At 35.8% G+C, this 12,470-nt stretch overlaps 1 protein-coding gene and 1 non-coding gene across 3 annotated transcripts; both read left to right on the top strand.

Moving 5' to 3' along the window:
• The first annotated feature begins 6,718 nt into the window (after nucleotides 1-6,718).
• On the top strand, nucleotides 6,719-6,790 carry TRNAC-GCA (transfer RNA cysteine (anticodon GCA)). Its single transcript has one exon. It is a non-coding gene; the product is annotated as a tRNA-Cys (tRNA).
• A 194-nt stretch (nucleotides 6,791-6,984) lies between these two features.
• Nucleotides 6,985-11,602, top strand: LOC147519315 (monosaccharide-sensing protein 2-like). 2 transcript variants are annotated; one of them, XM_086590945.1, is made up of 6 exons: nucleotides 6,985-7,182; nucleotides 7,261-7,361; nucleotides 7,442-8,008; nucleotides 8,759-9,705; nucleotides 10,056-10,243; nucleotides 10,846-11,602. In XM_086590945.1, exons 2-6 carry the CDS (start codon nucleotides 7,283-7,285, stop codon nucleotides 11,282-11,284), a joined length of 2,220 nt encoding a protein of 739 aa, XP_086447071.1. In that variant the 5' UTR covers nucleotides 6,985-7,182; nucleotides 7,261-7,282; the 3' UTR covers nucleotides 11,285-11,602. The 2 variants fall into 2 exon arrangements, with proteins under 2 accessions (XP_086447071.1, XP_086447072.1); XM_086590946.1 differs by having other exon boundaries at nucleotides 7,152-7,170.
• Nucleotides 11,603-12,470: the final 868 nt, after the last annotated feature.

Genomic DNA, 12,470 nt, shown 5'->3' with positions numbered 1-12,470 from the left:
AAAACAAAATTAGATTTGCCCCCTCCCTCCACATCAAAATTTTGACCATTATCCGCGTCTCAATCATCTACCCGTTATTTTTATGTATTTTATGTATTTATTTTATAGGCACACCTATTTGAAAACAAAAATATCTCAAATGTTTTTAATCTCATTATGAAGTCATGAGATTAAAAATGATAGTTGGGACATGTGTGATGATTTTTCTAATCTAGAAACACAAATATTTTGTTGATGGTCAAATAACAATGAAAAGTAACATACGTATCATGGCTGTGAGTATCCTACACTTTAAACTTAACGCTCGGGTATTTTGTCATTTGTGCTTCTTCACAATAAGAGTATCCTTATATAAATATCCTGGATGTGAGTATCCTACACTGGAGGATATTTAAAGTGTGTTCTGGTACTTCTTATCCATACTAAGACCATATTCGAGCGATAAGAAGATGTTGTCACGTGTCACATATTCATTTGCTATAATATGTACACACAAGACATTTCACCACGAGATAACAGTCAAAATGCGTTGACTGAGACGGTGTGTGAGTTTGGGGGGGCAAGTCTAATTTCTTTGAAATTGGGGGGAGGGGGGATCTATAAAACTCATTATTAATTTCAATGTTCTAAAAAACGCTAGGCAGTAGTCGGGTGGTGGGAGAGCGCCTGGTGCCTAGGCCTTATAGGCAGCACCTAGACAAGCTAGGTACTAGGCGGTTTTTTTTTTCAAATATATCTTATAATATATATAGTAATACACACCTATACTATAAGAAATAAATAAAATTATTTACCATAACTCAAAAAATAAACACAAATAAAAATTCTTATTATAAAAATGCGTAATAGTTTTAAAAAATTGATTTCATATAAAAACATATTTTTTTTCTTATAGTGGCATATAATTTATATTGAACTTTAGTCTTTTAAACTCATTTAAATCTTAAACCTATACGGGTCTTTAATTTTCAATATTTAATCATTAAAAAAAAAAAACCCTTGGATTGGTCTGCCTAATCAATCCACCGATTTTTTTTATTGACTTGGGCCTAGGCGAGTCGGTTGGGCACTGCCTAGTGCCTAGAGACCGCCTAGGTGACCGCCTAAACCGATTTTTATAACAATGATAAATTTAAGTCAAGCACCAGTGCCGGCTTTGAGTTTTGGTGGCCCAAAGCCAACTCGTAAAATGTGGCCCTATATGTGTCCATTCACATGTCAAAAACAAAAATCGACTCATTTTTTGCCTCGCGATATTATTTGTTTTTTTTTTTCTCTTTTTAGTTGAATGTATTTTTGTTTTATGTAACAATTAAATAAGATGTTATGCATCTTTTGACTTGGTAATCTATGAAATAACAAGTGGATTTAATAATTTCATTAGCCATATATAAACTTCAATTAAGCCTATAATTATATTGTTCTCATTAATAAGTGTATATTATTGCAAGGTGGCATTAAATTGTTATGTGGACTCTAGTATATATTTGGGCTAGGCTCCTTCAACGTGACCAGTGTGGGTCTGCCTTAACCATCTAAATATTTCAAAACTAAATAAATAAATTTTGTGTGCACTGTATCAATTTCTTTTGGGATTACAATTTTCCACGCTATTTTTTCACACTTCCAACCAATGCCATGTTTTATGACCAAAATACTCTTATCTTTTCCACACATCATTTATATACCTTAATATTTCTATTGTCTAAAAAAAAGTATTTTGGTCATAAATCATAATATTGCTTGGAAGTGGGAAAAAGTGTGTGGCATGGAAAATTGCATTCTATTTCTTTTATTGAAACGTATAACTTTACAAATGATAGTGAAATGAAATATTGAAAGAAAAATTCTTAATAAAATAGAAAAACTTAAGTTTAATATTTTAAATTAGTATTGGCTCAATATGTATAAAGGACTTAATTGCATTTTGTACACAACTTCACGCGCATTTCGTTTATAATAGGCAGCACAGCACATAGTAATTATATTTATTGTAAATTTTATCTTATTGTTTTTATGTTAAAATTAAATTAATTATATATTCGTAGCAATAACATGGGCATAACAATAGAACTAAGTGGATCTTTATTAGTTGGCTTAAATGTGTATAATTTCGATTGGGCTTTTATCTTTATAATAGCAACACATGGAACCATTAATTAAAACAAACAAGCATTAAGAGTAAGTTCCGATTTAATAAATTTGATCGAATTCAGATCAGTAAACTGAAAGTGAAACCAGAATTAACTACAACTTGAAAACTGATTTGATCTGGTATTGGTACAAAGTCTTTTTTTACCATTTTCTTGTAATTAAAATCATCAAAATGTCCCTTTTTCAGAACATAAATTTAACTGAAAAACCAGTGTCACAATAATAATAGCATTACCAAATATGAGTGTTCTAAAAAGCAGCCTAGGCAGTCTCTAGGCACTAGGTAGCGCCCAACCGACTTGCCTAGACCTAAATCAGTTCAAAATGCGGTGGATTGATTAGGCAGGTCTAGGTGGGTAGATTAGTCAGGCTAGTCGGACTAATTGGCCTTTAGGCGGGCACAATTTTTTTTTCCCAAAAAATGATTAAATGTCGAAAATATAAAATTAAAAGCCCGTTAAGGCTTGAGATTTGAATGAGTTTATAAGACTAAAGCCCAAACAATATAAATTATGTACCATTCTAAGAAAAAGAACTTGTTTTTATATAAAGTCGTTATTTTCACTTGCCATCTTGTTCAACTGTTACATTTTTTTTTTGTAATTGATATTTTTGTTTGGGTTTACTTTTTGAATTATGGCAAATGTTTGATTTATTCATTTTTTGTATTATGGGTGTGTATGAGTGGTACAACTATATATATAAGAAAAATAAAACCGTGAGCGCCGCCTAGATAGGCTAGCCTCCCAACCGCCCGCGTGACTACCACCTAGTGTTTTTTAGACCATTGCCAAATATGCGTCAAAAGAAACAATATAAAACCCCAATAACATACTTGTGTTCTTCTTCAGTCCAGTTAGGAGATTTCTTATAAGCTCGCCTGCGCTCTTCCATTTCATGTTTACCTCGAATGCGTCCATTTTTTGATTTGTTAGACACATGTGCCACATCACCAATGTAACGCCTAACAATTTGTGTTACAGTTTTTCCTGGTAGCCTATGCATAATGTCTTCGAAAAGAGTTGGTGAGTCTGAATCCAATTCAGAGATAGCTTTGTTGAAAACCTCGGTGTCCATTTCAGTCCACACAGGATGTTGAACATTGGTGTAAGAGCTGGAAGAAATGTACGAACCAGTTTGAAAATTATCTCGAATAGGTTGAATACACTGGTTACGGAACTCCATTGCTTTAAAAAGACAGAAATTATGATTTCAAAAAAGAACAGTTATAACTCAAAGACCAAAAGGACGGAAAATGTGTCTAATAAGAAAAATGCTTCTTTCTTTCAATCTAATGAAGAGTTCTATATAGCTAGCCACCGAGTTGTTCATACAAGCCTAAAGTAGAAAATAGAAAAATGACTAATTATGGAAATCAATTCTTGAAATCTTAGCTAAATATTTCGTTCTTTGGAAATTATAGTCCTAATTTAGTCATGTTAAGATTCTTCTTTAGATGTGGTTCAGATTTAAGAGTTTTATTTAAAGTTGTCATTTAATTGTATGAAAGCTATTTCCAAATGTAGTTCTTTCTTCTTGTGGATTGGATGAATATGCTAAGGAGTGGACCAACCTGGTCGCGGATGCCTTAAGTAGGAAAGCAGAGCTCGCGGCATTTAAGTGGGGGGCAGCCCTTAGCTCAACCCTTAGGCGAGTTAGGCGCCCCCTAAGGCCTCAAATTTGGAAGGCCTCATATTTCTTAATTTATCCACATATTTGTTTATTATTATCTAAAAAAACACCAAAAAAATATATGATAGTCAATTTGTTTACAAATGGGTTTTCTATCCACGCACTAAATTTCAGAGTGAATTAATGTGAAGTGTATACAATCTAATAGTCTACCGTACAAATGGCATCTCGATGTATTAATATGAATCCAATGGCTACAAGCGCGTAGTAATTTCAGTTTTTGTAGGAGTGTGCTCATTTAATCAAATTGTTTCATTGGAAGAATAAAAACAAATGGGAAATCCCACGTTTAGTGAAAGAATCTCTACATTCTAGTTTAACTATTTGTCAATTTTACTTTTGAATATCATCAATTCGCCGATTGTGTTTGTTTGATCTCTCTATGGAAAGGAAAGGAAATTAAAGTGGTCCACCTTTTTGTTTTTTTAATTAAAATGGGCTTTTATATGGAAACAAAATTGCTAACCCCCGAAAATTAGATAGATAGGGACTTCTAATACACCCATGACCCAACAATATAATTATTCATTTCCATAGCTTTTGCAAACAAACATGATTATTCATTTCCCTAGTTTTTACTTTCCTTTCCCAGGTTTACCAAACACCTACCATTTTAAAATTATTACCTTTCCATTCCATTCCATAGTGGACCACCCATTTTATTTCTTTTCCTTTATGAGTTAAAATTTAACAAATTTGTCAATTATTATTATTTTTTAATATTTTGAATGATATTCTCTATCCAAAGATCGCCTAACATGGTGGAAAATCCATGAGCTTAGAAGTTAATCATCAATTCATCATCTAATGTCTTGATTTCATGAGACCTATGAGGATAGTTCCCACATGCTATCACGATCTCCACCCCTGTTTGGGACACCCTTTACGTGGTGAAAGCAAGGTTTTTTTGAATATGAATAAAACCTCGGTCTCATTAATTTTATTTTGTAAGGGAAAGCCAAACCACACATTTACAATATGAATCTATTATTTTATTTTATTTTATAGTTTTGATGTTTATTTGGTTACGTTCTTGTTGTTTTTTTCGTTCGATTTGAGTCATGATACTAGATTTTCGCTTTTAATTTATAATAAAATTGTGAATATATAGTGAATTTTTTTTGTGATTATAGATAGCCTGGGAAATAAATACCCCCTCTAGAGTATTTTAGATGGGCTAAGGGAAAGATAAAGGATGGGCTCGTGGTCACAAAAGGGAATCTGCTAAGGGTGGAGCTAGGGGTGGGCAATGGTACAGGCTAGCCCCTGCCCTAAACATTTAAAGCCCTTCAAATATTAGGGCGGCCGGAATCGCCTGCCCTAAAGTCGACATAGGGCGGGTCCAAGTCTAAACCTCAAGCCCTTATCCCACCCTAAGCCCTCTTTAAAGGCTTTAAGGTAGGGCTTTAGGTAGGGCCTATATATTTTTTTTTTACTACATCGGTTTAAAACTCATTTATATTACAAAATGTACAATAATCTACAAACTCAAAGTCCAACCAATCTAGTAATAATCTCGTATAAGTCCAAAAATTTAAAATGCACATCCACAATCTAAATGAAATCAAGTACATCGGAGTTCGAATTTGTTTCTTCCTTGTACTCAAACCTCACTAAAATTACATTTTAAATTGAAATACATAGACAAATAATTATATTATCATTTTAAAGGAAGAAGTAATAGATATAAAGAAGAAACATAATAGTTTTGGTAATTGGTCATGGAAGTTGTTAAACTATTTGTAATATCATAAATTATTTCTATAATAGATTCAAACAAATATAATATTACCTTTTATTCTAATTTAAAAGTGAAAGCTTTGTATATGGAAATGAAAAATATTGGCTTTTGGATCATGGGAAAGGTTTGAGATTACAAATGTCATTTTTCTAACAAAGGTTGTTTTTGGTTTTTATGTTACAAATGTCCGCTCAGATTTTCTTTAATGGTGTGGAAGGAAATCTTTAGTTTTAGACTTGGCTTGGATGTGAACAAAAGGAATCTGCTAGTTGACAAGTTTTTGTTATATGGAGCTTGGGTGTAAGTGATAAACAGCGACAATGTTATTTTAATTGAAAATATTTAACAAAAGAGTTATCATGTATGAAAGTGGTATACTGTGAGGGCTTTATGGAGTATATGAACTATGGAGGTGGAATATGAAAGAGTTGCTCCTCTTAAAGATACATATTCAAAATGAAAAGATTTTGCATAAGATTATGAAAAACATTTTGTGTAAGATCAGGAAAAATAAAAATAAAGATAGTTTCATGGTGCCTCATGACACAACAGTTCTTTTTTTTTTTTTTTTTTTCTAAAATATATTTTATTTAATATCCAAAATAAAACATATAAAGTATTTAGAGGTCAACTGCAACAAATTGCGTTACCAGCCCATTCTAAATACTAAAACCAATCCTTCTAAAAACGGTAGCATAGTTGGCTAAAGGGCTTTCTTAAAGTGGGCAATATCCTTTGGTTCAAAGCCCCATTCCAATATTTTGCAATTTTCTTAACTATTTATGATGTAAAACGCTGAAAACATAAATATAGAAATTTGTTCTTTCTGAGACTCAAACTTGCAACCTACCGTTCCCCAGCTTATCCCAGTCCTGAACATTGCTGATTTTAGAGGTCGCGCTGTAGAACAACTCATTTAGAGGTCATTTATATCATATATTTCTCCTTTAACCTAACCTTTAAAATGCTGGCACGATAATAGAACTCAATATCAATATGAAGTGTATAGACCCACAAGTTCTTCACCCACTTGTGACTCGACACATCTCAAGCCCGGATCATGATAATTCAACTTGGTATTCCTCGTTAGAATGTCTTTATAAAACAGGTGTCTGCTACGAGTATCGATATGGGTCCATAGCTCAGTGGTAGAGCATTTGACTGCAGATCAAGAGGTCACCGGTTCGAACCCGGTTGGGCCCTGACTTCGTTACGTCATATCTATTTTTTTGCCCTTTTGACAAGTGGACACAACGCAATCATTCAAAACCATGAAAAAGTATCATGATATTTTTTGGGGTTTAGTAGCAATCAAAATCAATAGCAACTTCTTTTTGGCGGTTTGTGCCTACCTGGGTGTTACATACTTACATTTACCCAATTATTGACCTACCACATGACTAACGACTGATTTCAATTGTCCTCTCTACACGTGACACGTTTGCAAGTCTGTACTGTGTAGCTCCTGTTGCAGTAACATTTCAGATATTTTGTACTACATGTGTTTGCAAGAATATTCCCTGAACAAAAAAGAAATCACTGTAACCAAAAATATAGTGTTGACTACTTGTGCTACGAATCTGGTATTCTCCCAGGTATATAGTAATGGATTTGATTAATTATTAGAATTGGTTAATTATTGACAAGTAGTAGTATTTATTATTGTTGATTAGGAAGTATTTCCAAAGAGATTAAATGAGAGGGGCCGCATTAGCCGCTATTGCGGCTGCAATCGGTAACTTTTTGCAAGGATGGGATAATGCTACTATCGCAGGTAACTGAGTTATTAGTCGTAGATTGTAGATTATTTTTATTCGTTACAGAAAGATAAGTTCTTGATATGTCGTTGTGCAGGGGCTGTTCTTTACATAAAGAAGGATTTTGATTTAGAAACTAAACCAGCAATAGAAGGATTGATTGTAGCAATGTCGCTTATTGGAGCCACAATTATTACTACATTCTCTGGACCAGCATCAGATTGGTTTGGTCGACGCCCTATGCTTATAACGTCATCACTACTCTATTTTATAAGTGGACTGGTAATGCTATGGTCGCCAAATGTTTATGTTCTTCTCTTGGCGAGGCTAATTGATGGATTTGGAGTTGGCCTTGCTGTAACTCTTGTTCCTATTTATATATCCGAGACTGCTCCGTCAGAAATTAGGGGCTCACTGAATACTCTACCACAGTTCCTTGGTTCCTTTGCAATGTTTTTATCATATGGCATGGTTTTTGGGATGTCATTGTTGGACTCTCCGAGCTGGAGGTTAATGCTTGGGGTTCTCTCCGTTCCGTCTTTTATATATTTTGTTTTGACTGTATTCTTCTTGCCCGAATCTCCACGGTGGCTTGTGAGTAAAGGGAAAATGCTTGAGGCTAAACAAGTTTTGCAGAAATTGCGTGGCAAAGTAGACGTCTCAGGTTTGCTCTCTGTCTGCTGTACCTCTCTTTTTCATTATAACTTTGTATATCGTTGATTGGTAAATTCAGTCATTTTTCCTCAGTTGGTGCTAATTTGCTAAAGTAACTTCTTTGCATGATATTTCTTAAACACTTGCATTTAAACGTGGAATGATTTTTTCTGATTGCATGAGACAGTATCTGTATTAGCCTCCTTATGTACTTATGACGGTAAGGCGGTAACAGACTGAATTTGGTAATTTGTACTCTGCACCTTGGACCAATGTGCACTTAGAAGTATGATTAGCTTAAGGAAAGTCTCCAGAACTTTTTCAAGTTTGCCTCAGCTAGCATTTGTATAATATGTACAAAAAGTAGAAAACCAAGCCTAGGCATGAATTATAATTTCAAGTGTTCTGGGTATATACAATTGAAGGATAGATTGGAAGATTCTGCATCATAATTGGGTTTTGTTGGTAAATATGCCAACCTATAACCTAGAATAAGTCTTTCATTGTTTTCTGGAACCAACCATTTGGTGGAGTAGTGGAACCATTTCCTTGGATCCAAAAACAGAGAAAGTGATTGACAAATTATTGTTGATCTATCAAGTTGTCCCACCATAATCTTAATAGGCCATCTTGGCTGGACCTTGTTACCACTGTTCTGACGATCGTTCTCAAAAGAGTTTTTCTTTTGCTTTTCCTCATATTCTGTTTTTCTGCTCTGTTAAATATAATGGACTCCTGATCTTCAATTCTGTGGTTACAGGTGAAATGGCTTTGCTTGTTGAAGGACTTGGTATTGGTGGTGAAACATCAATAGAAGAGTACATTATAGGTCCAGCAGATGATAACATTGAAAGTGCAGGAACAGTTTTTGATAAGGACCAAATAAGGCTTTATGGACCAGAACAAGGCCTCTCCTGGGTTGCGAGACCTGTTGCTGGACAGAGTATGCTAGGTCTTGCATCTCAGCATGGAAGCATGATGAGCCAAAGTAGGTCACTTGTGGATCCTATGGTCACCCTCTTTGGTAGCGTCCATGAAAACCTTCCCGAACAAGGAAGCATGCGTAGCATGCTGTTTCCAAACTTTGGTAGCATGTTCAGTATGGCAGAGCCTCATGATAAAAATGAACACTGGGATGAGGAGAGCCTCCAGAGAGATGTTGAGGACTATTCTGATGCTTCTGGGGAAGATTCTGATGACAATTTACAGAATCCATTGCTCTCACATCGGACTACGAGCATGGGAAAGGATATGCTTCCACCTGTTTCCCAGGGTAGCACTTTAAGCATGAGAAGGAACAGCAGTCTCATGCAAGGGAATGCTGGGGAGCCAGTTAATAGTATGGGTATTGGTGGTGGTTGGCAGTTGGCTTGGAAGTGGTCAGAGAGAGAAGGGGAAGATGGACAGAAGGAGGGAGGATTTAAGAGGATGTACTTGCATGAAGAGGGTGTTCCTGGATCTCGCAGGGGGTCTCTTGTTTCACTTGCTGGTGGTGATATCCCAGGTGAAAGTGAGTTCGTGCAAGCTGCTGCTCTAGTGAGCCAACCTGCTCTGTACTCGAAGGACCTTATGGCGAAGAAAACAGTTGGACCAGCCATGGTTCACCCAACTGAAGTAGCGGCAAAAGGTCCTAGGTGGGCTGATCTTCTTGAACCAGGTGTCAAACATGCATTGCTTGTCGGAATAGGGATTCAAATTCTTCAGCAGGTAAGACATTGTTTTTAGAAACCGTGCTGTCAGACTTATGTCTCAAATCTTGGATCTTCATCTTCCCTTCAGGAGTCGAAGGACTTCAACAATTTAAAAAACTTTTCTCCTTTTTTCTTTTTTTTTTTTATCTTCCTGCCTAATTGTATGATGGGGGTCTAATTTTTTGGTATACATACTTCTTAGTCAAATTAAGACAAATATGTAAGAAGCAATTATTCTGGACTCGCAACTTGACAATGAATTTTAAGCGTGAAAGCAAGTTCTTTCATTTTAATTCCTAGTTGTTGCCTTTAGTCTCTAATTCATTTTTGTTGTGCTTCTCATGCATGTCTTCCTTTTATATACAGTTTTCTGGTATAAATGGTGTTCTTTACTACACCCCTCAGATACTTGAGCAGGCTGGCGTTGAAGTGCTTCTTTCAAATGCGGGTATTGGTTCTGATTCTGCGTCTCTCCTTATTAGTGCCCTGACAACCTTGTTGATGCTTCCTTGCATAGGTATTGCTATGAAGCTTATGGATATCACGGGCAGAAGGTAGTGTAATTTTCCTAATCATTTCCCTTCTACCACTAATATCGGGTCTGAAATAATTAAACTCCTTGATTAGCTACAGACGCTGCTTCTTGCTTTAAGTCTCAGCTACAGCTCCCACCCTCCCCACCTTTCTTAACAATGAACTTAGAAGTAAAAAAAGCTGGATTAGGCTCCAACGACGCTTCTTGCTTTAGATTTTGTTTCAAAATTATTTTTTGTTTGAGAAATAACGTGTAAATTTAGGCCTATATTTTTCCGTTTCTTAACGACGATGGGCATGGAATTTACTGGGTTTATTTTTCTGCGTCCATAAATTACAGAGACAAATCAGGTACCAAATGGAAGGTGTATATAAGAACGTAATTTTGATCGTAAATACAATCTGGTGGGGGTTTACTGCTTGCTTGCAAAAAGTGTCAGTACATATGCTAACTTCGTTGCAAGTCAGCTAACTTTACCTTTTTAGAATGTCCTACAATTCAGATGTACCTGTTGCTTTAAAATTGAACATGACAGTTTATATCGCAATGTTCTCTTTCAAAGATATATTTTTCATGCTTTAGCTTTCAATACTTTACTCATTTACTACTGCCAAATTGCAGGCGGCTTTTACTCACCACAATTCCTGTCTTGATTGTGTCTCTTATCATTCTAGTTATTAGCAATTTAGTGCACATGAATTCTGTTGTTCATGCTGCCCTATCGACTGCCTTTGTCGTGGCTTACTTTTGCTGCTTCGTAGCTGGTTTTGGGCCAATTCCTAACATCCTCTGTTCCGAGATATTCCCTACTCGAGTTCGTGGTCTTTGCATTGCCATTTGTTCTCTTGTATTTTGGATTGGGGATATCACTGTGACCTACACACTACCTGTGATGCTGACCTCGATTGGCCTCGCTGGTGTCTTTGGTATCTATGCCTTCGTGTGCCTCATATCGTGGGTGTTCATCTTCTTGAAGGTTCCAGAAACGAAAGGCATGCCCCTCGAAGTGATTACTGAGTTCTTTGCTTTTGGTGCAAAAGAAGCTGCAAAAAGTGGCTGATTGTCCATGGGTGTCTGGATTACATAGCTACAGCTGGAGCCACCACCTGATTCAAGCACATATCTGTTCTCTTGGGGCATTTGAAGTTTTGAGAAGGGGTTATGTATATGATATTATTATAGTAAACATAATAGGTTAGCTATTACACGTTATCTGTAATTTAATTATGGAATTGTGTTGTGAGACCGCAATGCCATCCAAGTTTTAGTTAGTTTAGCCAAAAGTTGGATTGCCATTTTGTATTTAATGAGGAGGAAAACTTTGAAATGATCTAGCAAGCGAGATTAGCTACGGTAACATATGAGAAAACTTTTGACAGACGTATGACCTTTTTGTTTTCAAGTTTTTTTTTTTTTTTTTGAACGAAGCGTAGGGTTAAGGAGACCCCAACCTATATTAGAATCTGATATAGACTTTGCTTATGTTCATCCAGAAGAGGTACAAAATACAAACACTCTTTTATCTCTCTCCAGGCTTGCGAAGTAATCAGGAGCATTGTTACACTCTCTATAGACATGATTAAAGCTTACAAAAACAAGTGTTTTAGTAATAGCTAAAATAGCATTTGTAACATTAAGGCACAACCATGGAGGTTTATCCTTCCTGTTCATAATCTGGACTGCTTTCAACGAGTCTGACGCCACCATTATCTTCTTTTGCTCCCATAGCACACATTCTTGCAGCCCCTTGTAGATAGCATTCAGTTCTTGGAATAGAATTGACATAACACTACTCTCCCCATTGTAACACATCAAGGTTTCTCCTGCATTTCTAATAATACCCCCATACCGTGGTCCATCAACAGAGAGGGAGCCATCACAGTTGAGTTTGTAGATATCTCCAACAGGTTTTATCCATGTACATCTCTTGAGTTCAATAGCTTGAAATTCCACCATCACTCCTAATCTATTCATAAGCATTCTTGCACTTCCTGTGTCCTTAACTGTTACCAGTTTTTCTTGAAGGTACCTTTTCATTTCTTCGAACAATCTGTCTCTGACTTTATTCCAAGGCTGCTGAGCATTACGGAACCTTCTAAAATTTCTCTATGTCCATACATGGTTTATAGTAGCACAGATATATACTTTGATAATCTCTACTTCCGTATCATTTTTACTACAAAGCTTCATCAGGTGGTGCCACTCACTGTTTACAATGGTACAATTATGTTGTGTTATTTTGAATA

Source organism: Coptis chinensis, chromosome 2 (assembly GCF_015680905.1).
Source record: "Coptis chinensis isolate HL-2020 chromosome 2, ASM1568090v1, whole genome shotgun sequence".
NCBI lineage: Eukaryota > Viridiplantae > Streptophyta > Magnoliopsida > Ranunculales > Ranunculaceae > Coptis > Coptis chinensis.
Note: the sequence above shows the minus strand (reverse complement) of the source record. Positions and strands in the feature narration are given on the sequence as shown.

What these genes read in the sequence shown, in the direction of transcription:
- LOC147519315 (XM_086590945.1), top strand. Translation starts at nt 7,283, where the DNA reads ATGAGAGGGGCCGCATTAGCCGCTATTGCGGCTGCAATCGGTAACTTT. An exon ending in GGATAATGCTACTATCGCAG is followed by an intron (nt 7,362 to 7,441) that starts GTAACTGAGTTA and finishes GTCGTTGTGCAG; the next exon opens with GGGCTGTTCTTTACATAAAG. An exon ending in GGATTCAAATTCTTCAGCAG is followed by an intron (nt 9,706 to 10,055) that starts GTAAGACATTGT and finishes TTTTATATACAG; the next exon opens with TTTTCTGGTATAAATGGTGT.